The sequence below is a fragment of the Polyodon spathula genome, chromosome 5 (assembly GCF_017654505.1).
Source record: "Polyodon spathula isolate WHYD16114869_AA chromosome 5, ASM1765450v1, whole genome shotgun sequence".
Classification (NCBI taxonomy): domain Eukaryota; kingdom Metazoa; phylum Chordata; class Actinopteri; order Acipenseriformes; family Polyodontidae; genus Polyodon; species Polyodon spathula.
This window is the reverse complement of record NC_054538.1, coordinates 10,617,127-10,643,055: the sequence shown is the minus strand read 5'-3', so window position 1 is coordinate 10,643,055 and position 25,929 is coordinate 10,617,127. Positions and strand designations below refer to the sequence as shown.

Genomic DNA, 25,929 nt, shown 5'->3' with positions numbered 1-25,929 from the left:
ATGAATACAATACATGGGTTTATTGTAACGACTCATATTGTATTTTATTTTATTTTTTATCTTGAGACGCGTGTTTAAGGCACTAAAAAATATGCTGTTCAGCTGTAGTTGCCAGCCCAAGGATGCATGTAGAATAAGCTAGATCAGCCAGAGTGGCTGTACGTTATTATACTACCTAGTGAAGAGCAACAGATTTCATTTTCTTTGCTGGTAAGACAGAGAAAGGTGTTTGTTAACTCAACGAAAAAAAGCAACCCAGCCACTGTGGAATGACTAATCTGATTATAACTGGGCTTGCTACTTTTCAATATTAATCGGTAAAACTTGTTAAACGTCGAATTTCCAAAAAATATGAGTCCGACTGAAATACATTTATATAGGGTAAATTTTGGTTAAACCATCACCACTTTTTTATTTTCTTACCAAAAATAATCTTTTAGAAATCCTGTCTGGTTTGTGTAGTTTTTATACTTGCTGTCTGTCCTGTCTCCGTCGCTCTCTGAATGGCTGGGGGTCGCTGTCACTCAGTCATCTCAGTGGTCTGTTAGTTCTGTAGTTTCATCGTGTTCTGACAGATCTTCTCGACTGAAGCAGCTCGCATGCGTTTAAATGGTTGTCAATTATCAAGCCCTGCACCGACTATGCATTTTCGGTTGCCAGCTACAGCACTTGTCATTCAGAGCGCCTACTTTGAAATTTGCGGGTTAAGGTGTAGGTAAGCTTTTGCTTTAGGTATGCGGTGACAGTTACTAGTTTGATTTGAAAATGGGGTGCAAGAGGAACACTTAATGAATATTGTGCACAATACCCCAGCCAATGTCTGAAGTCTCCGCGGCAGGACGAAGCAGGTCCGTCTGCCTTGACTTCCAGTGACTCTGAGTTCAGCTGTGCTGAAGCAGGAGAGGGGGAGCTCAGACTCCGAATAATAAGTGCAAGTTAGTTCTGTTCAACTATCTAATGTTTTCTTCTGTGCATATTATTTTTACTTGTAAATTTATGCTATAAAATAGTGTAGTACACTTTTATCAGTTGCGTTTTCTACGGTTTATTTGAGACAATTTTTAAATTTGTGTAGGATCTTTATCTTTACAAGGTACAGTTCTGCTTTGACCAAACGTTATTTCAATTAATATGTTGGTAGCCATGGTTTTGTTGCATGTTGAATATTATAAAGGGGTTTCGCTAAATGAGACGTTTTTTATATGGCATGAATATATATATATATATATATATATATATATATATATATATATATATATATATATATATATATATATATATTTATATATATAAAGTATAGTTGATTACTTTACGTTTTATTTATGAAAAATAAAAATTAAACAAAATTGTAAATTCTTTCTAAAATTAAAATAAACTTCGATATTAATCCTTGAGTTGGCAAAAAAAAAATAAAAAAAATCTATTAGTGGCAAGCCTAATTATAACGTATATTTAATAATAACGCGGACATAACAGAAAAGGAAGGAAACAACAGCACTCCTGTATACACATAGTTGGATCTTGCTAGTTCTGTAATTCTGTTATTACATTTGTTTTTCATTAACTTTGCACTGTGGTAAATACTGTGTGAATATGGCCCTATATCTGAGGTAAAATATCAAGATAATAATTCTGCTCAATGTCATAACAAGAATCTCAGTAACGGTACCTTTATATAACGACTGTACAATGGAATTCCTCTTCTCAGCTAATGCAGGGTTATTCTGGAACTGTAAAGAGTGTTCAGACAGTAGCAGTCACAGGTTTCAGGTAAGTTGTCTATTATTATTAGTTTTAGTTGAAGTAACCTAATTATATCTTCTGTTTAGCTGAAGATTTGGGGCATTTTGATCATAAAGGTCATCACCACTTATACCGAGGCAATTACATGAACAAAATGGTAATTCTAGACTTACATAAAGTGCCTATAGAAAGTCTACACCCCCTTGTACTTTTTTCACGTTGTGTTGTGTCAATGCCTCAGAGTTTCATGCATTTAAATGAGGATTTTTTTTCCACTTATCTACACTCTATACTCCACACTGTTAAGGGAAAAAAAGGTTTTATTGAGAAAATTATATATTAAAAATACAAAACTGAAAGATCATAATTGGATAAGTTTTGGATATATTGGCTCTGACTGGGCCACTCAAGGACATTTTACCTTTTTGTTCCTTGGTCACTCCAGTGTAGCTTTGGCTGTGTGCTTTGGGTCGTTGTCATGCTGAAAGGTGAATGTCCATCCCAGTTTCAGCTTTCTTGCAGAGGGCAGCAGGTTTTCCTCAAGGACTTTTCTGTACTTTGCTCCATTCATTTTCCCTTCTATCCTGACAAGTGGCCCAGTCCCTGCCAATGAGAAACATCCTGTAACAGGGGAGACCTGCGCTGACTCTCTGGGCACATTCATAGTGCTGCGGGAAGAGGGGAGCAGCCCTGCGATATTCGCCTGTCAGTCATGGCATTGTGGGAAAGAGGGTGTGTGGGTTTTCCCCCTCTCTGAGTGGCTGAGGGGCAGACTTTAAGGATTGCTTCATACAGAAATGTCTGTTTTCATTAATGCAGAAGCGGCAGTGTTATTGTAGACTATGAGGTAGCGACAACTGGGACATTATCATCCTCCGACTTTCAGGCAGGAAACAACAAAATAACATCGGCTCTTCTTGAGAAAGGCTATCAAGTTAATCCAGCATCTTTTACCGGTAAGAACATAATTACTAGTAACGGTGAACACTGACTACTTATACTGCAAATCATGCAGTGTGTATTTACCTTTTCCAGATGTTCAAAATGTGTTCAAAGCCAATCAGAATGTGTTTAATGAAATAGAGGAGATAGGACTCACGACAGTACCTGGAACCACCCACCTGACTAATGTTAGACATCTGTAAATGTAACATGAGCAAAGATGAGACCTGAACCCAACAGCACGTTTACATGCAGGCTAATATTCCATTGCAGTCATCTAAGTACTGTATTATGGTGTGTATGTAGACACAGGTATGTGAATAAACATGCACTTCATTACCTGTACCTCTAATACTCTGCTCCAGCACCCCACACACACGGCTCTCTGGTCTCTAGTCTCCTACCCCTGCACATCCATCCTAGTGACATATGCTTCTGGCATCAACTCTTATGTGCCCTCAATCCACTGTGAAAGCATTCAACTATATATACATATATAAAAATAACCGCCGACCTCTTGGTATACATTCTCTGCTCTGTAATGCCAGTCACCTCTTCTTTTGGGTTTGACCCTGCTGCTTGGGTTTCTCCACTACCTTGATGCTCTTCACGTCTCTTATGGAAGAACTCAAAGATGTGTCCTGTTTCTTTTTACTTCTCCTGATAGAGTCTCTGCAGTGTACGAGCGGGCAGTTTCCACTCAATTGATCACTGTGCCAGGTGATTTGCAATCTGAGATCCACACATGTTGATCTGATCTCAATCTGTCTGTTGTGCTGTGTGATGTCTTCTGTTTTTAGTGTACTGTCTGTTGTTTCTTCAACACACCATCCTTCCTTTGGAAATTGCGTGCTGTCGGCCATTTGGGATTCAACTGTGCTGTAGACATAGGTCTTCGGTTCCATCACTAATTCTGCTGGTGATGGGCCACCCTGTAGTGGTGTGACATGGTAAGCCGGTAGAGCTCTGTATGGATCCTTGCTCTTCTGGAGCAGCATCTTCACTTTCCACTGCTCTTTCTGCTTCTCCATTGCTCTGTTGGTAGCGTTGACTACTTCTGACGTGTCTGAATTCATAATCCAGTGCAAATGTTCTGTAAAAATCAGATGATAATTGTTGGCCATTGTCGGACATTAGCTCTTCATATCTTGCAAAATTTGATTTGAGTCGATTTATCTAGTTTTAAGATCTCAATGAATCTGGAATAGTAATCTACCACAAGAAGGTAGGTGTTGCCTTTCCAGTAAAATAGACCTATGGCTACTTTTTGCCATGGTCTCTTTGGCAGCTTGGTCATGACGATCATGGTTCTGGGAGAGGTGTTTGATGCTTCCAACATGTTGCGCATTGCATTACATATTCTTCAATATCGGTGCTGAGTCCTGGCCACCACACTGACTGTTCGGCTCTTGCTCTGCATTTAAAGATTCACAATTGACCTTCATAAATCTTTTGTAACATTTCACATTTCAAAGCGTCTGGAATTGCGATTGTATCCTTTTAGGAGCAAACTGTCTATGCAATGAAGCTTTCCCTGATACCTCCGATAAGGTCTCACCTGTAAAGAGAGTTCCTTTAGTTGTGGCCAGCCTTTCATACACAGCTGGACCAGCCGCTGACAAGTGTCCTCTTGTTGTGCTTCCTGGATCTATTTCAGCTTGCATAAGGAGGCAGACAGGTTTTCATGAATGAAGATAAAGGAAGACTTGAACTCCTTCCATTTGTTTCTCATCTTCAGTGAGTGTTTGCAAGATTGGGGCTCTTGATAATGCATCGGCTGTAATGAGAGCCTTTCCAAATCCCAAAAGAATAAAACAGCCCACAAATAGTCAGTAAAATTACTATGGGAGATAAGGTGCACCAGGGCCCACTACATCAGGGCTTAGCCACACTCAGCTGGTTACACTACATGCATTAAAAAAGGTCAGATCCAATACCCTTTGAACAATTGCTTTAACTGACGGTTCTTGTGCTGTGCTGCTCTACCGTCCTGGTAGCAGCCACAGTTCCACACTGTCATCTTGCCCAAGCCCCTTAGTTCCAGGTCTCCAGTCTTGGCCCGTCACTTCCTCTTGGTCCACATGTCCACAGTCGTCTCTTTTGGCAAGTGATATTTTCAGAATCATATTGTTCCGAATTAAAATACGTCTTCTGGTCAAAATGTATTACTGTACCAACAAAATTAACTACAGTACATTTAAATGGAAGTCTACTTATTTTAAAACACAGTCCTTTCAGCTATGTATTCTTTGTTGTGTTCCCTGAAAAAAGGACAAGGGTTTGAACGGGCCAAATAATCAGATATGCGTCGCACTCTTTTAACCGTCACTGAAATCTAAATTTTATCGGATATGTGAGTGCTGACTGTAGTCACCCAATGACACTTTTCCTGGGACATGCACAGTGTGGAACGAAAACCTAATTAACCTGAGACAAAACTGTTGGATTCTCGGTGGAAGCTTGTCCAAAGCTTTCGATCCTAGTAAGGCTAATAACAGTTTGTGGTCCGTCTCAATCTTGACTTTGATCCGTACCCAATGCCTTGCATAGAAGACTTGATTGAGCGACTGGGGAAGGCCAGACACATCACCACCTTGGAACTCAGCAAGTGATATTGGCAGATTCCCTTAGCTGCCAAGTCTTGAGCGTTCACTGCTTTCAGGACACCTCATAGATTGTTTCAATTTACGATCAAGCCCTTTGGACAACAAGTTCAACAAGTTCACATGGAACATTTTTTGTATTTAATTTATTTAACCAGGAGATTTATTCATTCAGACTGAGGCCTTGTTTTCAAGGAAGTCCTTTTATGTTGATTGACATTTTCTTAAGCATGGTTCATTAATGAGAACTGCTTTAATATTTAGAATATTTTACTATGTAAAAAAAAACCAAAAAACTACTGTGAGGAAATGTTTGATCTTGTTCTTCTTTGTTTAAACCAGGATTTGAAGGGTTCTGTAATAACTCTGCCTACGGTGTTGGACAGGATCTTGCCACAATTGTAACCGCGTGCTCAGCACAAGAGATTGGAAATATCACTGTACAATGCAAAAATGGGACTTGGAATATTATAAGTAAGAAATGTGTATTAAAAGCAATCAGTGACATTCTCTCTGACGCTCAGGTAATGTCCCTTTTTCAAAACATATAAACATAGATGCACAATAAGCTTTATTTAATTTGAAGTTGCTAATCATTCTAATAGAGATCTCCCTCTCTCTCTCTCTCTCTCTCTCTCTCTCCCCCCCCCTCTCTCTCTCTCTCTCTCTCTCTCTCTCTCTCTCTCTCTCTCTCTCTCTCTCTCTCTCTCTCTCTCTCCCTCTCTCTCTCTCTCTCTCTCTCTCTCTCTCTCTCTCTCTCCCTCTCTCTCTCTCTCTCTCTCTCTCTCTCTCTCTCTCTCTCTCTCTCTCTCTCTCTCTCTCTCTCTCTCTCTCTCTCTCTCTCTCTCTCTCTCTCTCTCTCTCTCCTCTCTCTCTCCTCTCTCTCTCTCTCTCTCTCTCTCTCTCCCTCCCTCCCTCTCTCTCTCTCGCTCTCTCTCGGATTGTGGGATTCTGGGAGGAGCCAGGTGGTGAGTGGAGCGCGGGAGTTGTGATTCAGGAGAGTCTAAGCTTTTGCAATTATTTATATATATATTCTGTGTTTTATGTTTGTTGGTAATAGTGTTAAGTCTTTGTTGTTTGTTTAAAAAAAAAAAAAAAAGCGCCGATATGGCGTATAGTTCGGGGGGAGGGGGGGTATTGTCTCGCCGGCATGGCTGCCGCTGTGTGCCTGATATCGGGGTGTCGGTGGAGGATTGCCTGGTGGCAGTAGGAGAGGTAGTGGGCTTTGACAAAATAAAGTCAGCTTCAAGGATGAATAAAGCTCTAGTCATTTTTTTAAGTGATGTGGATTTGGTCAATAAGCTGGTGGAGGAGGGGTTTAGTGTGCAGGGGTCTTTTATTGAAGTTTCACCTTTAGTAACACTCGTAAACAAAGTAATACTGTCTAATGTCCCTCCCTTCTTAAGAAACGAGTTACTGGAAAGAGAGTTATCAAGTTATGGAAAATTAATGTAACCCATTAAGACGATCCCTCTAGGTTGTAGAAATCTCAGTGTGAAACATGTTTTGTCTTTTAGAAGGCAAGCGTTTATTTTACTAAATGACCCTAATTTAGTTATTGAGGTAGCGTGGAATTGTAGTAGTCAGTGAAATCAAAGAAAACAGTGCCCGAGAAACAGAGATCGAGCTGAAGCAGAGCTGGATAAGGGAGCTCCTGGCGGGGAGGAGGTTGGGGGCGATCGGGGTGAGCGGGAGGACGAGCAGCCCCCGGAACCAGCGGAGCCCGAGTCAGCAGTGCCCGAGTCAGCAGTGCCTGAAGTCGAGCCAACATCGCAACAAAAGAGACACAGCCACAGCCAAGCGCCAGCAGCCTCAGGAGAAGAGGCTGGACAAAACGAGGGGTTTGAAATGGCAGCAAAAAAAAATAAAAAAATAAAAGCAAACAGCCTGAAGAAGGAGAAATAAAGCGGGACTCTGAGTTAGTGTCTGGGCAGCGGAGAGAAGACTTACAGTGAAAGTTACAGAGAGCGGAGGCGAACCCCAACTGATGCCAGAAGAGGAGCTGACGTCTTCCCCGGCGACTGTGCCACCTTGCCCGGAGGAACAAAGCAGTACAGAACTGCCCCAGTCTGACTACAAGATAGGTAGTAAGATAGGGGGCAATGAGGCTGAGGCTGAGGCTGAAGCTGTGGCTGTGGAGAGCGGCGAGGCCGCTGAAGAAGACGGGGCAGACGGTGAGGAAATTGAGGGCACGTACGAGTCGGATGACGAGGGGCTCTCCAATTCCTCGTTAATCTCGGACGTCCCTGATAGTCAACCCGTCAGGAAAAAACTATATACATTACAGTATATTAGTAACTTTTTTGACAGTACCAAAGGTGAGAGGGGAGTGGACATTAAAAGTTTTTTCCCCGATTTTAAATTGTTTTTACATTCTGCGCATGTAGTCTCCAGGAAGTCCACGCTCGAGGAGCTAGATCAGCAGAAGAGATACCGTTTAAAAAAAGTTGTACAGACAGTAAAGAAGTTGCTATGATTGAAAACATCATTTTAAAATGGATTTTTATAATACGACATTTTTATTTTTTAGTGTTTGTTTTAACTTGATGGTCTTAAATATTTTAGTTGCCATGGAGAAGTCTATTTTTATTTCTTTTAACGTTAATGGTTGTAGACAGTCTTTTAAAGGAGCACAGTTATTTGATTTTTTAAAGCAGAAAAGGGCTGGGGTTGCGATGCTGCAGGAGACGCACATTGAGCAGGAGAACGAGGCGATCTGGCTGTCAGAGTGGGGAGGGCAGGGTGTGTTCAGTCACGGCTCCAGCACCAGCGCTGGAGTAGCGGTGCTTTTTAAACCAGACCTGGGTGTCAGTATAAAGCAAGTTGAAGAGATTGAGAAAGGGCGGCTTTTAAAAGTAAAGACACAAATAGCTGGTTTTAACTTTACTTTTATAAATATTTATGCACCAAATACAGGAAGAGAAAGAACTGTATTGTTTAACAAGTTGAAACAAACCATTTTAAAATGTAATAATAATGATGTATTAGTGGTTGCGGGTGATTTTAATTGCACTGTAGATTTTACAAAGAACAGGAATACTGAGGAGCCACATCCTCAATCCTCCAGAGAGCTGACTGCAGTGTTAAAGTCCAGTGATCTGGTTGACCTATGGAGCTGTCTGCACCCTCATGCCCGACAGTACACCTGGTCTCAGTCTCGTAATAATTACACTTCTAGAGCACGACTGGACCAGTTTTATTCATTCCGTTGTCACCTCAATTCTTTTGTAGGGGCAAGTATCATTCCCAGTAGTCTATCGGACCACCACTGCCTGAGAGTCAATGTACTTATTCCATCCAGAGGGCACAAATTATCTTACTGACATTTTAACATTCAATTATTAAAAGACTGCAAATTTGGAAAAGGTTTTAAACAGTTTTGGAAAGTCTGGCAAAAACAAAAGAACATGTATCAAGATTTAAGGCAGTGGTGGGACATTGGGGGAAAAAACAAATTCGAATTTTTTGTCAGCAGTACACTCTGGAGGCAACCAGGTCACTGGACAAAGCAGTCAGGGAGTTAGAGAGAGACATTCTAAATTTAGAAAATAATGATCACTCTAATGAGCAAACCTTACAAAAAATAAAAGAAAAAAGAAATGTATTGGGCAGCTTGCTGGAGGAGAAGGTGAAGGGGGCGTTGGTGCGTTCTCGCTTCGTGGAGCTGGGGGATATGGACGCTCCTACTTCCTTCTTCTTTGGCCTGGAGAAGAAGAGAGCGTGCAGCCAGCAGCTGAGGTGTGTGCGGACGCCCTGCGGCAGAGAACTACACAGCAGAGAGGAGATCAGTGAGGCAGCGGTGCAGTTCTACAAGCAGCTATTCACAAAAGAACAGTGTGATCCTGAGGACACAGAGACCCTGCTCCAGGATCTACCCAGCCTGAGTGAGGAGGAGCAGAGTGGACTTGATACAGAGCTCTCCTTCAAAGAATTGACTACTGCAATGACACAGCTCTCCAGGGGAAAGGCGCCTGGGATAGATGGCCTCCCCGTTGAGTTTTTCAAATATTTCTGGCCGGTGATCGGGGAGGACTTCTTCCAGGTGCTAAAGGAGAGTCTGGAGAAAAAAGAACTGCCTCTCAGCTGCCGCAGGGCAGTGATCACATCCATGCCCAAGAAGGGAGACCTCTGCCTTTTAAAGAACTGGAGACCTGTTTCACTGTTATGTGTCGATTCGAAAATAATTTCCAAGTGTCTCGCAAATAGACTTAAAAAATGTATAAGTGCAGTAATACACAAAGATCAAAGTTATTGTATCCCTGGAAGATCTATTTTTGGTAACCTGTTTTTAATTAGGGATTTTTTAACTCTGAACGAAACGTGTCATTTTAATGTGGGATTGGTCTCCCTTGATCAAGAGAAGGCTTTTGATAGGATCGACCACACCTACCTTGTGAAAGTCCTGGAAGCCTTCGGGTTTGGCCCTGTTTTTATCTCTTACGTAGAGCTTTTATATTCTAATGTTTTTAGTGTTTTGAAGATTAATAATGGATTGAGCAAACCTTTCTCGGTGAGCAGGGGCATTAGACAGGGCTGCTCTCTGTCTGGCATGCTGTACTCGTTGTCTATAGAGCCACTGTTGCATCTTCTGAGGGGCAGGTTGTCTGGCTGGGCGGTGCCTGCCTCACCCGTCCCTGTCTCTGTGAAAGTATCAGCTTACGTTGATGATGTGAACGTGTTTGTGTGCAGTGATGGGGACGTCCAGGCCCTGAAGGAGAGCTTGGCAGTGTTTCAGAGAGCATCGTCAGCACGGATAAACTGGGCAAAATGCAACACCTTCCTGTCAGGTGGTTGGCAGGAGAGGGGCCCCCCACGCTGCCTCAGGTCCTGCAGTGGGACAGGACTGGGATTAAGGTGTTGGGGGTGTACTTTGGGACAGAGCTGTTCATGCAGAGGAACTGGGAGGGCCTGGTGGATAAGGTGAGGGGGCGGCTGCACAGCTGGCAGGGGCTGTTGGCTCAGCTGTCGTTCAAGGGGAGGGTCCTGGTCATCAATAATTTGGTGGCCTCCATGTTATGGCACAAGCTGGCATGTCTGGACCCTCCACAGGGAATGGTAGAGGAGATCCAGAAAATACTGCTGGATTTCTTCTGGAGCGGGAGACACTGGCTGAGGCCGGCAGTTCTGTACCTCCCCACTGATGAAGGGGGGCAAGGCCTGGTCAACGTTGCCAGCAGAGTGGCAGTCTTCAGACTGCAGGCAGTGAAAAGGCTCCTGTACGCTGAGGAAGGTGCTCACTGGAGAGAGATAGCCTTTTATTTTTTAAGAAGAGTAGGAGGAATGGTGCTAGATTGGAACTTGTTTTTAATTGATTTTGTCAAGCTAGACAAGACAGGTCTCCTCTCTTTTTATGTTAATATCTTTAAAATGTGGCAAATAGTAAGAGTGGAGAGGGAGGAAGGGTCAGTGACAGGGCAGTCATTACTAAAGGAACCCCTATTCTTTAATCCCCTTTTTCCCATTCAGTTTTTTCAGTCGGGGGTGCTGTGTGCCAGTTTTATTAAGGCTGGAGTAACCCGACTGGTTCATTTGACTGAGTTCGGCCACCCCAGTTGGATCTCAGCGGCTCAGCTGGCCAGACGGCTGGGCTGGCGCTCGGAGAGGCTGGCTGAGAGAATGATAAATGAGCTGAAGAACTCTCTCTTCCCGAAGCTCAAGGAGCCTTTGGGGGAGGGGCTAGCTGGGGGGTCGGATCAGGGAGGGGACCCCTTTTTCCCTACAGTTTTTTTTATCCCCAGGTTTAGGTGAGGAGGAGGACGGGGATGGAGTGAGAATAGGGAAAGTGGAGAGAGTTAGAAATATAGCTCTCCACACAGCAGAGGGGAAAAAACTGTATGAGCTGCACATTAAAACAGTCCATTCCAAACACCTAAGAGGGACTGTGGACACAAAATGGAGACGCCATTTACAGGTAGCGGAAGAGAGTGAGCCGGTATGGAGGGTGTTGTACAAACAGCCCCTCACTAAGAGAGCAGGGGACCTGCAGTGGAGGATCCTGCACTGTGCTGTGTCTACAGGCAGGTTCCTCCACAGAGTGGACCCCAGCATCAGTGCTGAGTGTTGTTTCTGTGGGGAGGAGGAGACCGTGTTCCACACGTTCAGTGACTTTGTCAGGCTGGGGTCATTCTTTCACCTCCTGCAGGGGCTCCTGCAAGCTCTTGGAGTGACTTTCAGCAAGGAGATTTTTATTTTTGGGTTCCCTTATAGTTTTAAAACAAGGAGTGGGAGTGTTTTAATTAACTTTATTTTAGAGCAGGCAAAACGGCCATTTTAAAATCCAGGAAAAATAAAATTTTAGAGGCAGGACTAACAGATGTTGTCAGACTTTTTCGTATTTTAGTAGTCAGCCGGATAATGGTGGATTTTTTTTTCAGGAGAGGTGGTGTGTAGGAGACGCCTTGTGCTCATTGAGTGAGGAGAGAGAGCTGCTGTTTAACTTCTAGTTTTAATTTTATTTGGTTTTATTGTTTTACAGTGTTTTTACTTTGGGTCTAATCTGTTTTTACAGGAAAAGCACTGTTTAGATTTTTTTTTGATATAGGGTTGTTTGTTTTTATTTACATTTTATGATCCTTTTATTTGGTTCAAATCTGTTTTTAAAGGAGAACATGATGTTTTTTAGGATTTTATGCTCTTGCCTGGGGAGGTTTCCCTGGAGCTAGCATGTATCTTAATTGTGTTGTGTTTTACCTTATTTAATGGATTTTAATTGCAATGATTTAATAAAGGATCTTAAAAGTCAAAAAAGTCTCTCTCTCTCTCTCTCTCTCTCTCTCTCTCTCTCTCTCTCTCTCTCTCTCTCTCTCTCTCTCTCTCTCTCTCTCTGGCTATGTTTACAATGAAAAATACAGTAAAAATAGGGTTGCATTTCTATTATTTCTTAAATAAATCTATGATGCTTATTTCAGAACCATAATAACACACAGGAATCAACCAATGTTTTGTAATGTTGGGGTCCAGGCATAATGACTAAACTAAAACAGTATTGTAATGTCTTCCGTTCATATTCTCAGAGGAACGTGTTCACAATTCTTTGGTGGAATTTCCCAAGTATGTTATAATATATTATATCACAGGTTCAGAATGTTTTACCGCTTAGTTATTTTGTTACCCATTATTGTTTAATATTGTTTATTTTTCCTTTACAACAGAAACTGGAAAGCAGTTCAAAACCAGTAATTACTGAGCTACCCATCTTAATTGAACAGCTAAAGAATACTTCAACATTGTTTAAAAACAATATAACTTTATCAGCTGCAACCATTTCCTCAGTGGTTGATATATTGACAATCTTTTCAAACGCTGCTAAAAATATCATCATTAGTGAGACTGAATTGAAGGTAAGTTTCCATTCACTAACTGAGAAAAAAACAGCTAATAGGTTATCAGATGTCCCATTAATTTGCACTTACTGTACCAGGCAGGTCTGACACAGTACAGTACTATAGGACCTCACCTTGATGAAAAGTGATAATATGCTAACTCTGTTTTGAAATATTTACAGTACATTGATTAAATATTTTTTGCTCATGTGACTGTGTGCTGTTGGCCTGACACACGACATGTGACTGTCATGTATATATATATATATATATATTATATATATATATAATATAGAATTATATATATATATATATACATACTACATACATACAGTATATATACACAATACACAATTAGTATGTTGTTTTTGATTAGTTAGCCTAGTTATTTCCTACAATGTATGCCTTGATGCAGCTTCTTTATTTTCAACAAATAATAATTATTATAGTGGTTCAATTGATTCAATTTCAGGCTTGTCGATACATTACTGTTTTGCCTACACTCTGCTTCCCATAGCCAGGGTCTATCAGCCTTTGGCTGGTGTACATTTTAGCTTGGTGTATGTGCATTTTGCCATTATGACCCGTTTACTTCTCAATAGTTGCTATATATAAATAGACTTGTTGCTGTTGCAATAAGATGAAAGTAATGTTGCTATTTCAAGTGTTATTTAATGTTTTTTTTACCCTTTCTTCTTTGTTGTAGGGATTTATTGAAACAGTGAACAATATAATAGGATCAGAATCGATACTATCCTGGGATGCCTTAAATAAGCAGAATGCTGATAGCTCCAGCTCTCACTTACTGAAGTCAGTGGAACTTTTCGCCACGTCATTCTCTACAAATTCTTCCTTCAACCTAGAAACAAACAACATTAATTTGAAGGCGATTAAAATAACTAACAAAAACAGTGCATACAATGAGAGTTTTAAATTTAATAATACAGTCGGTGGTAGTGTATCTATTCCTCCATCAGAACTAAGCACTCTTCCTGTTATCGTCAGCATTGCTTACTTAAGTCTTTCAGACATTCTCCCAGTCAGAAACCACACAACAAACGAAAAAGTAAACGGGATTGTGTTGACGACAATAGTGAATAGCATAGTTAAAAATGTTTCCTTGGACTTTGAAATGAAAAACACTTCTTTGGGCAAGCCTGAGTGTGTCTTTTGGAACTTTGATCTCTTCAACAACACAGGATCATGGGATACATTTGGCTGTAGATCAGTGGCATCGGGAAAGAATAACATTCGTTGTCAGTGTGAACACTTGACTTCCTTTTCAATCTTAATGTCACCCGAAGATATACCGCACAAAGATGAAACATTAAGCTACATTACTTATATTGGATTGGGCATCTCCATAGGAAGCTTATTCTTGTGCCTCCTTATTGAAGCAATTGTATGGCAGAGTGTGAACAAAAATAAGACCTCTTACATTCGACACGTTTCAATTGTGAACCTCGCTTTATCTCTGTTGATCGCTGATATATGGTTCATCATAGGGACTAAGATTGACGTCTCCACCCCAGCCTGCAGTGCAGCTACTTTTTTTACTCACTTTTTCTACCTGGCCTTATTCTTCTGGATGTTAACTTTAGCTATTCTGCTTTTCTTCAGAGTAGTCCTGGTCTTCAAAGACCTAGGCAAGTCACAAATGCTGGCAATTGCATTCTGCCTGGGCTATGGCTGTCCACTTATTATTGCTGTTGTTTCGGTAGCTGTTACTGCCCCTGGGGGTAATTACACAAGAACAGGGGCATGCTGGCTCAACTGGGATAACACCATGGTCCTCCTTGCTTTTGTTATACCTGCCCTTGTCATAATTACCATCAATTTCATCATTCTGATTGTGGTAATTGTCAAGATGGTAAGACGAACTATCGGAGACATGTCTAGGGCTGAAGAAACAAGCACCTTAAAAGTAGTTGCTAGATGCATCGCCATCTTAACACCATTTCTGGGTCTTACCTGGGGATTTGGAATTGGAACATTGCTTGCACCTTGCAGCATGGGAATCCTTGTTGTGTTCGCAGTGCTCAATTCATTTCAGGTATGTGTATGAAACAGTATATCCATAATTAATGGCAGAGTGCAGATGCAGTTCTTAGATATAATATACTGCAGCATAGCGAAATACATATTTTTTTTTTTTTTTTTTTTTTTTTTCTGTGATGTTGGTTGCAGCTGTACTTCATTCTTCCTGCCACCAGATGGCAAACAAAAGTGTAAAATGCATACAAAAATCAAAGGCCACTTTTCATTAAATGCATTATAGGGACAAATATTCATTGGGGTATGCTATTACTAATCTATGTGTTTATTTAAAATTTTACACATACACATCAGGAAAACCTCATTAATTTGGCACATCCAGCTTGTTTTCCAAGAGAGATCTAGGAAACACAGTAGACAAATATACATTTAATATACTGACTGTTGAAAATTATTTATTTATTTTATTTTGTGTTTATATGGTCAAGTAAGAGCATTAAAGGGAAAAAGACTAGGACTTATATCTTAGGATCTCAAATAAACTGGGTAGAACAACTGCATTAACACATAAAGCAATAATATGTGCTAATGTTTTATCTCTTCATTAGGGATTCTTTGTTCTAGTCTTTGGAACACTGTTGGACAGTAAGGTAGGCTTCTTAAAAAAAATTTAATATTATTAAACGAGTGTTGAGTAATTGGGATTGCTGTGTAATGTTCAGTAACAATATCAATTGGCCACATATTACATTTATTTATAAAAATAAATTATTTGGAAACTAGTGTATCTGTTGGGTCATTTTTTTAAGCGTTACTTGCTAACTATTTGCATTACAATGTAGGTGAGTGGTAAAGTTTACAGGGTACATCCCAGCATACATTATCATGCATGTGTTATTACTACAGTACACAAAATTGTTTAATAATAATCAAAAGAGGGCTATTAGTTTGTACTCAGTAGTCCTTACACAATTGCACCTATATGAATAACTGTAATCACTAAGTTGTTACCAAATCATTTTACAATAGGAACCTAATGGTTACAATAAAATGACCCCGGAATTACAATTATAGTGATATAGTTATTTATTTAAATACTTAGTATAGTATGTAGTATGTGCCCTATAATTCAAATCATGATACATGTCTAATGTCCAATATTTATGTACTTTATTTATGTACAATATTTTAGATACGAGATGCACTGCTGAAGAAATTTTCATTATCAAGATACAGCTCTCAACAAACAGTGAGTGCAATTTTGTGTTTTTAATGCAAGATTAAAACAAGCATGTGGCAGAGCAAAGCTCTGCTCTTTAGAAATTGGCAGGGATGGGGTTAACTTCCCCTACCTGCCTGGGTTTATTATGTTCAGGTGGCTGGGGTTGATTAGTTGATTAATGATCAATCAGCGCCCAGCCACCTGATATAAAAGGAGGCCTCTGCTTCTCATTTGGGGAAAGGGAGCTGAGGAAGCAGGTTGGTGTTTGTTTTGTGGTTTTTGAATTTTCTAAATCCAGTGAAGGCATTGCCCAGCCTGGAAACTTTATTTTTGTGAGTTTTGTTTTTGCTTTATTTGTGTTTGAGTATCTGTTATTTTGCCCTTGTGCACTTTATTTTTGTTTATTTATAATAAAATAGTTATTTTTTTGAACTGCAGTCTGTCTCTGGGCCTCTATCCACTCGCCAGCCTGCCATATTTGGTGTCAGAAGTGGGATAGCGCCACCTAGAGGCCCAGAGACAGACTGCAGTTCAAAAAAATAACTATTTTATTATAAATAAACAAAAATAAAGTGCACAAGGGCAAAATAACAGATACTCAAACACAAATAAAGCAAAAACAAAACTCACAAAAATAAAGTTTCCAGGCTGGGCAATGCCTTCACTGGATTTAGAAAATTCAAAAACCACAAAACAAACACCAACCTGCTTCCTCAGTTCCCTCTCCCCAAATGAGAAGCAGAGGCCTCCTTTTATAGCAGGTGGCTGGGCGCTGATTGATCATTAATCAACCTAATCAACTAATTAACCCCAGCCACCTGAACATAATAAACCCAGGCAGGTAGGGGAAGTTAACCCCATCCCTGCCAATTTCTAAAGAGCAGAGCTTTGCTCTGCCACAAAGCACTTTCTCAAAAGCTACTTCAAGAACATTAAGCCAGGGAGCATATACTGTGTAAATTACTTAGAGCAGTCTGACTGTTCAGATGATAATCCCAAAGAAATTTCCAAACATGCTTGAAAAACAAGCTTTACATGTCGCTACAGATGTAAATTAACAGTAGACAATATCAACACTTCTAGTTGAGACCTTTGTTCCAAATGTGTCAATTGAATCTTTTAAATTTGACCACTCATAATGCGCTTAATAAATCAATTATATCTACTAAACCTGCAATGGACTAAGACCGGAGTTGTCTGTCCCTGTTATAAATGACATACTGTAAATAAAATTGAAATAACTTGCAGATTTATCAACTTATCAAATTTCTGGTCTTCAGATTTCTGTATTTTGTTTTTTTTTTTTTTTTTTTTTTTTACCTCAACTCTTTCTGGTGCTGTAGCTGCTGTAGGTTTGGGTTTAATTTACTGGCTGTGATAATGGTGTTAGTTCTGGTGTGAGTTTTATACTGTCTGCTAGACATGCAATATGAAAAAGTGTAACATTAACAGCCTCTACTATGGAAATCCAACATGTATTCAGTTACCTTATCTGTTTAGATTTTATTCCAACACACGCAAAGTAGGAATTAGTTGCAGCAATGTTCTATTCCCAAAATATACATACAAATCTAGAAGCACATATTTTTGCAGGCACTGTTATCAGCACTTACAGTAAACAGAGCTATGCAGCAGATAACTCCCTAGTACCCACTTGAAAGGTGCTTTCATGATGAATAAGAACATAGACTTACTGTGTTTTATTTTCCTGTTACAGAACACAACCAGTGGTATTTCGAGTGATAGATATAATATCTTTGGCAAAAAAAGTAAGTATAAAAAATGAAAAATACCTGCTTTAGTTACACCCACAAAGACCAAAATGTAAGGATTTTAAAACCAGTTATGGGGTATGCTGGAGATTTGTATTATTTATTTAATACTATAAAATATCATGAAACGTGATAATGATGTATTTATTTATTTATTTGCCTCCAGTCAGCAACCGACCTGTACAGTTATTTATTTTTTCTTGTCAACCAGACTGGTACTTCATACCAGTTACATGTTTTTAATTACATTCTAACTTGCCTGAACGTTACGATTGTATCTGTTATTTGTATCTGAAACAAAAGCACATTAGAAGTGTGAAAAAACACCAAGTTATGAAAAGCACCCATGTACCCCCTTGCATAACCTCCCGAAGTTTCCCACCGCTGTCCGGCTCATCAACCAGTCACATCCATGGTCTGCAACCCCCGAAAAACAACAACTCACATTCTCCCCACTCATTCACTCACTCCCCCTTCCCATGCTAAGTAACAACATGACCTGTTCCACTTACAATGCATGTAACATAAAAGACAGAAGAGACATACTGAACAGACAAGTCCAGCAACAAAGCTGTCTGGGTTGTTAAATATATTTTTTAATTTGAAGGTAAAAATATATGAAAGCATGACAACCTTTATGATCAAAAATCTTCACTAATATGCAAATGAACAAGAGCTGTTGAGTATTTATATTTGTTTCATAGACTATTAAATGGCTGTGCTTATATCTGATAGTGAAAAAGAAATAAAGAAATGTAAAGATAGATAAAGAAATACATGTTTATGTATTGATTTATGTATTAATTTATTTCAATATTTATTTAAGTATTTATTTATGTTCTACTTTTACCAAATATATAGGCTATACTTCAGCACAGCCAATTCTCAGGAATTAACGTTCCTTTTTGTACAGTATTAAAAGGAAACCGTACTTCCTTGTGCCAAGAGGGACCACAATATGCATTACACTGACATTGAAACCAACATTTTCTTACGTGCCGAGAATTTGGGCTTCATGTAATGTTTCTGTGTAGGCCTACATGTTGAAGTACTTTACAAGAGTAACCAAATGTTAAAAACTGAAAGTCAATATCTTTAAAGTGGTTAAAAGATTAATGCGTTCTTTATTAATATTCCAGTTTGTTTACATTTGCTAGCCTCAAGTTTGGTCGAAGTTCAATGTAATTGAGCACTGTGCCTTAAGAAATTAATAATTTGAACGGAAGTAGGTGACGTCACAGATGCTGTGTGAGTATGTCCATGGACTTAAAAATAAAAATGTACTGTAGTCATAGCTTACTGCAAAGATAAGAAATGAAAGAAAATATATCTAAAAAGCTTTATCACCACTAAAAGAGACACTGCTCTCTGAGTAGAAAATAGTTTATTGTTTGTACATATTAAAGGAATAATACGTATTGCTTTATTAAACATTTAACTCAAACTATTGCAAACAAAAAAGTGCGTGCATATATTATGATAATATGAAAAATACATATACTAATATTTGATACTGCAAATTATTAATTTGAAATTATTCAGTGTTGTGTGCAAATGTTCGCTGTATAAGGTCAGTGGAGCATCTTGAGGCATGTATTGTTTTTTTGCAAATGTCAGGATGTACGCGATAGCTTTCGACAAGCATGAAGTTGACTATAAAGTCCGGTCTTGCGAAAGTCTTGCAATGTGATTTAAAGCTGGAATTGAGTAGATTTGGTCAGGCAATAGCAAACCACTCCCCCTTCTCAACCTACTTGAAGTCAACAAGCGATAGCTGCTTTTTAAAGGGTGAAAGGGGCTTGTTTTGGTTTCGCAAAATTCTGCTTGGAATTTTTCTTGTGTTTTATTACCATGAATGCTTTTGCGTCCTTGTTCGCTAAGTGTTAACTTTGATTTGTTCTGGCCCAATGGTCTGTAATATTCATATACGTGGATAAAAGTGCCTGAGGTCTGCAAAAATCTGCAAAAAAACTAAAAAAGAAGGAGAAGGACATTTTTACCTTACTTGGCAACTTCTTTCTCTTACTGTATAAGAGGTATTGACTTTTCTTTCTACATTTCACCTAATAGTTGGGAACTACAAATTAAAAGTGAAATGGTGCTTTTGCTGCACCAATACCCTGAAAACACGTAAACTATCCTTGATGTATAGAGAGTCTGGCAGTTCTTGCTGATAACTTGACGTGATGAACTACAGTTCCTATCAATATTGGACACACCCCTATTTTACACAGTATTTGAAGTGCTATTAGAATTCTCTTTTTATTGCATTCCTGTGAAGGTTGATTTTGTGGAATGAGACTCCACCTTGGTTTTCTGAAGACATAAATCACATACAGTAAATGCACCCTTGTTGGACTCATTGGGTGTTGATGTCATAGACCTTCCACCTGCTCTCCTACAGTTTGTCTGTCTGTTCTGCTTGCTGCCATAGATGTTGTCCCGTGTGCTGGTTCCCTTTCAATACAAAGACGACCACCAACATACTTACGGGATATGCCTTCCTTAGGTCGGTATTCACTGATCATTTTATGTCAGAGCTGCAGATAGGCCCCTTCCTGGGGTGATGTCTTCGGTCCCACCTCCCGAGGGATTAAACAGTAAGCCCACAGAAGCCATTTTTTCTTTTGCCTCTCACCTAACATAAGGTAAGCATCTGTGTTTACTAAACTGAGTGTGTTTTTGAAAGAGCTCATCTTTCAGGCACGCTGCTGCAGATCTCCGGCCTTCAAGGGCAAGCCCTAGACCTGAGCCTGGCAAGTCTGGTGGTGGCTTGCAGACAGCTATGGCTGTCACAGACGAGGGTCCCCAATGCGGATAAGGCGGCGCTGTTAGGTGCGCGGATATCCCCAGGGCATACCTTTGGACCGGCAGGGGAGGATATCCTGCAGCGCTCCCACCGAGAATGCAAAGTGTCTCGGCAAATGTCTGTGTTACTCCCTCCCTGTGCTTCGATGAGGGGCAGGGTGAGCCATTGGCAACCTCCCCAGGCACGCACTGTTACCTGAACTGGACTCCAATACGATGAGTGCATACCTGCCGGACAACAGGGTAGCAGCTATTCAAGATTGCCTCTCCCTGTTCCAGCAGGGGTCAAAGGTGACTTTGGTGTTATGTCTAAAATTATTGGGTCTGATGGCCGCAGCTGTATCAGCCATCAAGCTGGGGTTCCTGCTCATGCGCCTGCTGCAGGCGTGGCTCAGTGTGTTCCACTTGCATTGAAAGCATGGCAGTCATAGTCGGCTGACAGTGTCTTGCTTGTGTTCAGCAGCCCTGCGCTGGTGGAGGTATTTGATGCAGTCGTGGGCACGCTGCACAATGCTAGGGCAGGATCGACTAGGTAATTATACACCTATAAGTGGAGATATTTTCAGAACTGGTGCCTGACTAGGGGTCATGACCCAGTATCTTGCCTTATGCCAGTTATCTTGCCAGGATGCCAATAACTCACCTTCTACATTGAAGGTGTATTTGGCGGCCATTTCTGCATGCCATGCCCCAGTTGATTCTATATCTCTGGGTGTGCATTTCTTGGCTACTCGAGGCTCTCACGAGGGCACCGTTTGAGCTATACACTCCATAGATTTGAAGTATCTGTCTATGAAGACAGCCTGCCTCTTATCGCCTCCTCAAAGTGGGTCAGTGAGCTACAGGTGCTGCCAGTGCACAGCTCCTGTATGTGTATTTGGAATGATGGCAGCAGGGTGTCACTACGTACAAACCCTGCTTTCCTTCCCAAGGTGGTTACAGCCTTCCACATGAATCAGTCTGTGGAACTGGAGTCTTTCCATCCACGTACGTTTGCTTTGGAGGAGGATAGGAGATTAAATTTCCTCTGCCCAGTGCGGGCATTGAGGTGTTATGTGGATAGGACAAGAGCTCTGCGTCATTCTGACAAGCTGTTTGTCTTTCACAGTACAGGGACCCTAGGACAGGCCATCTCAAAGCAGCAACTGTCGCACTGGATTGCCATCTGGGATAGCTGCATAGTTTTTTCAGGTTCTACCACCTTAATGTGATAGATCCTTCCTTACCTTCATTAGGTCCTTGAGATTGCAAGCTCACACTGCTAACATTGGGTTATGCGGTTCTGGTGCGTCCCTCATCTGATACATTCCTTCTCCTTCGCAACTGCTCTGGTATACTTTCCTGTAAGTATGTTGGTGGTCATCTTTGAAATGAAGGGCAGCTCTGATAGAAAAAGCTCAGTGAATACCTACCTAAGGCAGGCATATCCCATAAGTATATTGGTGGTCGTCTTCTCTTTCAGGGAACCAGGGTTACGGTAAGTAACCTAACGTTTTGTGCTGTGTTTTAGTGGTACTGTGCATGTTAGCATTCCAGCGGATGTCTGTTGAATGTTAGTAGCATTTACATATGTGTAGCATGCATACATAGTAATACAAATTATGAAACAATGGACCATATTCACAAAGCTTTAACTCATGATTTAAGTGGAGTTTTAATTCATTAAAATAAAACATTCCAAACATTCCAAATTGTCGTGTAAAAGAATTCCAGGCCCCTACTCTACCATATTAAAATATGTTTAAGCATTTTACAAGTAAATGCATCAATCCATTGATAGATTTCTAACAGAAATTTAAAAACTTTATTTGTAAACCTCCCATTGGCACACTATGGGGGACTGTAAAATGACACTTCTTGCTAAAGGCGTTTATACGGTTCAGTTACTAATGAGTTAAACCTTTATGAAAAAATTTCTAAAATATCAAAGATCATTTTGAATCTTAATATCATGTCTTTTTTTTTTCCAGAAATCCACAGACTGCATGAAGTCTCAAGCTCAAGTGATTCTACATTAAATATTGGATTATATTCTAAGTTAACTGAAAATAATTAAATATATTAATTGAGCAATAGCTTTAAATGTAAAGACACTTTCACTAAATACTGTGCATACTTTAATGCTAACTTATGGGATATGCATTAACTAGAGCCTTACATTTTAACTGTAATGTTACTTTGAACTACTGTACAAAAACATGTTCTTACAATAAAAAGAAAAAAGACAGTTATTATTTACACAGTAAAACTTGATTATTACCAAAAAATGACACAGTAATTACATGGTTATTTGTGCACTGTAATCTAAAGTGCTACGAAGTTATAATATTGTATTCCTTATTGATTGCCTTTGTAGCATCAGAGTGAGTCATAATATAATTCTGTGTATGAAATTAACAGAATTGAAATATATAAAAGGGGGGGTCCTAAGCCATTTTCTGTGTCTACTTGGTTTCTGGTCAAAAAACTCCCCCACAGACAAAGAATGCTTTTAAAAAGGGTTGTAAACTAAATGCTGGACTAGTGTTTTGTCTTTCACCATCTCTGAATAAATCCTTTGGCGCCATCAGTGTCTTTCAAAAGGTGAAATCAGACGATTTTGGAACGCTGAGCGAGAACAGTACCCCTCATAATACAGCCGACGGGGTGAAGCCACGGACCAATTGAGAACAATGGGCTATCTAGGAATGAGAAGAACCTAGGGCTTGAATTTCAGCACAGGATCGTGGGAATCGCGCATTTTCCAAATTGCTCCTGCATATCTGCAACTTTCAGTGCGGGAAAATGGTGTAGAGATATTTGAAGACACCAAGCTACTGTATTTTCTACCCAATTTAGAATGCCTGAAACTCTAAAACTATCTAAGGAGTGGGTGTCAATGACGAAAGCACTATGAGCACATTCAGAGTAGTTCTAGTTAAAAGAAATGGAGCAGTCTCACACTGATGAGCAGCTGTTAGTTAATCTGAAAGCAGCTTATTTTAAAGAAACACCAGTGTGAATGATGATGCAGTAAAACATTGTATATATAAAACTCGCCAGCACACAAAAATGAAATTCAAGCCCTGCAATCAGTGGGAAACACCCCACGTTGACTCCGAAACAGCCCAAAATAAACAAACTAACTAATCACAGGGTGGAAGTGAGAATAACAAAAGTAGCCGCGAGACTTTCAAAAGATATGTTTCCCATATGACGCGCTTCCCACACTAAGCAAGCTCCCCACACTAAGCAAGCTCCACACAGGAGAAACAGGTTCCCCGTAGGAGAAACGGCACACTTCCCAGTCAGTGTGCTCCACAGGCAAGTGCTCCAGTCAAGACCTAAGGCTCCACAGAGAAATAAGTCTCTGAGATTTGACAATCAGGAGAAGTGCTTCTGAGGGGAAGTGGTGAGTTCTGAAATGAAAACTAAACTACTCTGAAGAAAGTTTCTGAAGTCATGGGAGCATAATTGCTCGAATTCACGGAAGGCAAGGAAGAACCAATGTTCTGAAGAATGGCTAAAATCAGCTTGAAGAGAGCCGTAGCACTTTGCCCTAGGAGAGACTAAAACAGTAAACGAGATACTGCTTTAATCTGAAAGCAGGTCTTGGTTTCCACATAGCTGCACAAAACAGTTGGAAGCATAGCCAGCAGCTGGGCCTAAGGTCATGTACTAGTCATACAGAAGAATTGCAAAGAGAACATCTCTACAAACTACATAACTTTTTAATTGCAACGCAGTATCTGAACTGAGTTACGTCTGATCAACAGAACTATTTGCAGTTGGAAAACTGCCAACAACAAAGATAATGCTTCCAGACTACTGGAAATTAACAAGCTGACCTCCATTTGAAAATAACTATTTGTTTATTGCAAGCCAACGCAATACAATGCATACTTCAAGCAAAGTACCATCTTCTTTCATTGGATCTTCAGATCCAGAGAGCTGTAGTGTTCATCAACACAGATTAACTTCTTTGTTGAAAATCAATAAGTATTCAGCATATTAATTACTTTATGACTCGAGAAATTAACTGTAGCCAATGTTATCAAGTTAGTGGATAAACTGCTCTAGGAAAAGACTATAACGGTATGTTTTAGAGTGTCTAAGAAATGTATTTAGTTTATTGAAATTTGCAACTCAAATGAGTTACATTATAAATGCACAGAATTTGAGTTAATTTGAATATATAATCAATTGAGGTTGATAACATATTAGTTTGGTATATCACATCTAAACTAAATTAACTAGGTAAAACTACTCGGCTAAATTAGGTACTGGAATGTTGGATTCCGTTCTGAATGGGAAGTTGAATTAATTTTCATGCATACCTAACTAACTTGCTTGATTTTTTTGAGGATGCAACATCGATAATGGATAATTGCAAAGCATATGACATGGTTTATTTAGATTTCCAGAAAGCTTTTGACAAAGTCCCGCACAAAAGATTAATTCTCAAACTGAACGCAGTTGGGATTCAGGGAAACACATGTACATGGATTAGGGAGTGGTTAACTTGTAGAAAACAGAAAGTACTGATTAGAGGAAAAACCTCAGAATGGAGTGTGGTAACCAGCGGTGTACCACAGGGATCAGTATTAGGTCCTCTGCTATTCCTAATCTACATTAATGATTTAGATTCTGGTATAGTAAGCAAACTTGTTAAATTTGCAGACGACACAAAAGTAGGAGGAGTGGCAAACACTGTTGCAGCAGCAAAGGTCATTCAAAATGATCTAGACAAGATTCAGAACTGGGCAGACACATGGCAAATGACATTTAATAGAGAAAAGTGTAAGGTACTGCACGCAGGAAATAAAAATGTACATTATAAATATCATATGGGAGATATTGAAATTGGAGAAGGAATCTATGAAAAAGACCTAGGAGTTTTTGTTGACTCAGAAATGTCTTCATCTAGACAATGTGGGGAAGCTATAAAAAAGGCTAACAAGATGCTCGGATACATTGTGAAAAGTGTTGAATTTAAATCAAGGGAAGTAATGTTAAAACTGTACAATGCACTAGTAAGACCTCATCTTGAATATTGTGTGCAGTTCTGGTCACCTTGCTATAAAAAAGATATTGCTGCTCTAGAAAGAGTGCAAAGAAGAGCGACCAGAATTATTCCGGGCTTAAAAGGCATGTCATATGCAGACAGGCTAAAAGAATTGAATCTGTTCAGTCTTGAACAAAGAAGACTACGTGGCGACCTAATTCAAGCATTCAAAATTCTAAAAGGTATTGACAGTGTCGACCCAAGGGACTTTTTCAGCCTGAAAAAAGAAACAAGGACCAGGGGTCACAAATGGAGTTTAGACAAAGGGGCATTCAGAACAGAAAATAGGAGACACTTTTTTACACAGAGAATTGTGAGGGTCTGGAATCAACTCCCCAGTAATGTTGTTGAAGCTGACACCCTGGGATCCTTCAAGAAGCTGCTTGATGAGATTCTGGGATCAATAAGCTACTAACAACCAAACGAGCAAGATGGGCCGAATGGCCTCCTCTTGTTTGTAAACTTTCTTATGTTCTTA

At 40.0% G+C, this 25,929-nt stretch overlaps 1 protein-coding gene across 1 annotated transcript in view; it reads left to right on the top strand.

Annotated features, from left to right (window-relative positions):
• Positions 1-24,079, top strand: part of LOC121315536 (adhesion G-protein coupled receptor F1-like) — a 31,678-nt gene extending 7,599 nt beyond the window's left edge. The window contains exons 7-15 of the mRNA XM_041249709.1: positions 1,709-1,770; positions 2,563-2,699; positions 5,631-5,812; positions 12,440-12,628; positions 13,317-14,663; positions 15,214-15,255; positions 15,798-15,854; positions 17,545-17,596; positions 22,378-24,079. Coding sequence (XP_041105643.1) covers positions 1,709-1,770; positions 2,563-2,699; positions 5,631-5,812; positions 12,440-12,628; positions 13,317-14,663; positions 15,214-15,255; positions 15,798-15,854; positions 17,545-17,596; positions 22,378-22,463 — 2,154 coding nt within the window. The 3' untranslated portion in view covers positions 22,464-24,079. The remainder of the gene's footprint in view (positions 1-1,708; positions 1,771-2,562; positions 2,700-5,630; positions 5,813-12,439; positions 12,629-13,316; positions 14,664-15,213; positions 15,256-15,797; positions 15,855-17,544; positions 17,597-22,377) is intronic.
• Positions 24,080-25,929: the final 1,850 nt, after the last annotated feature.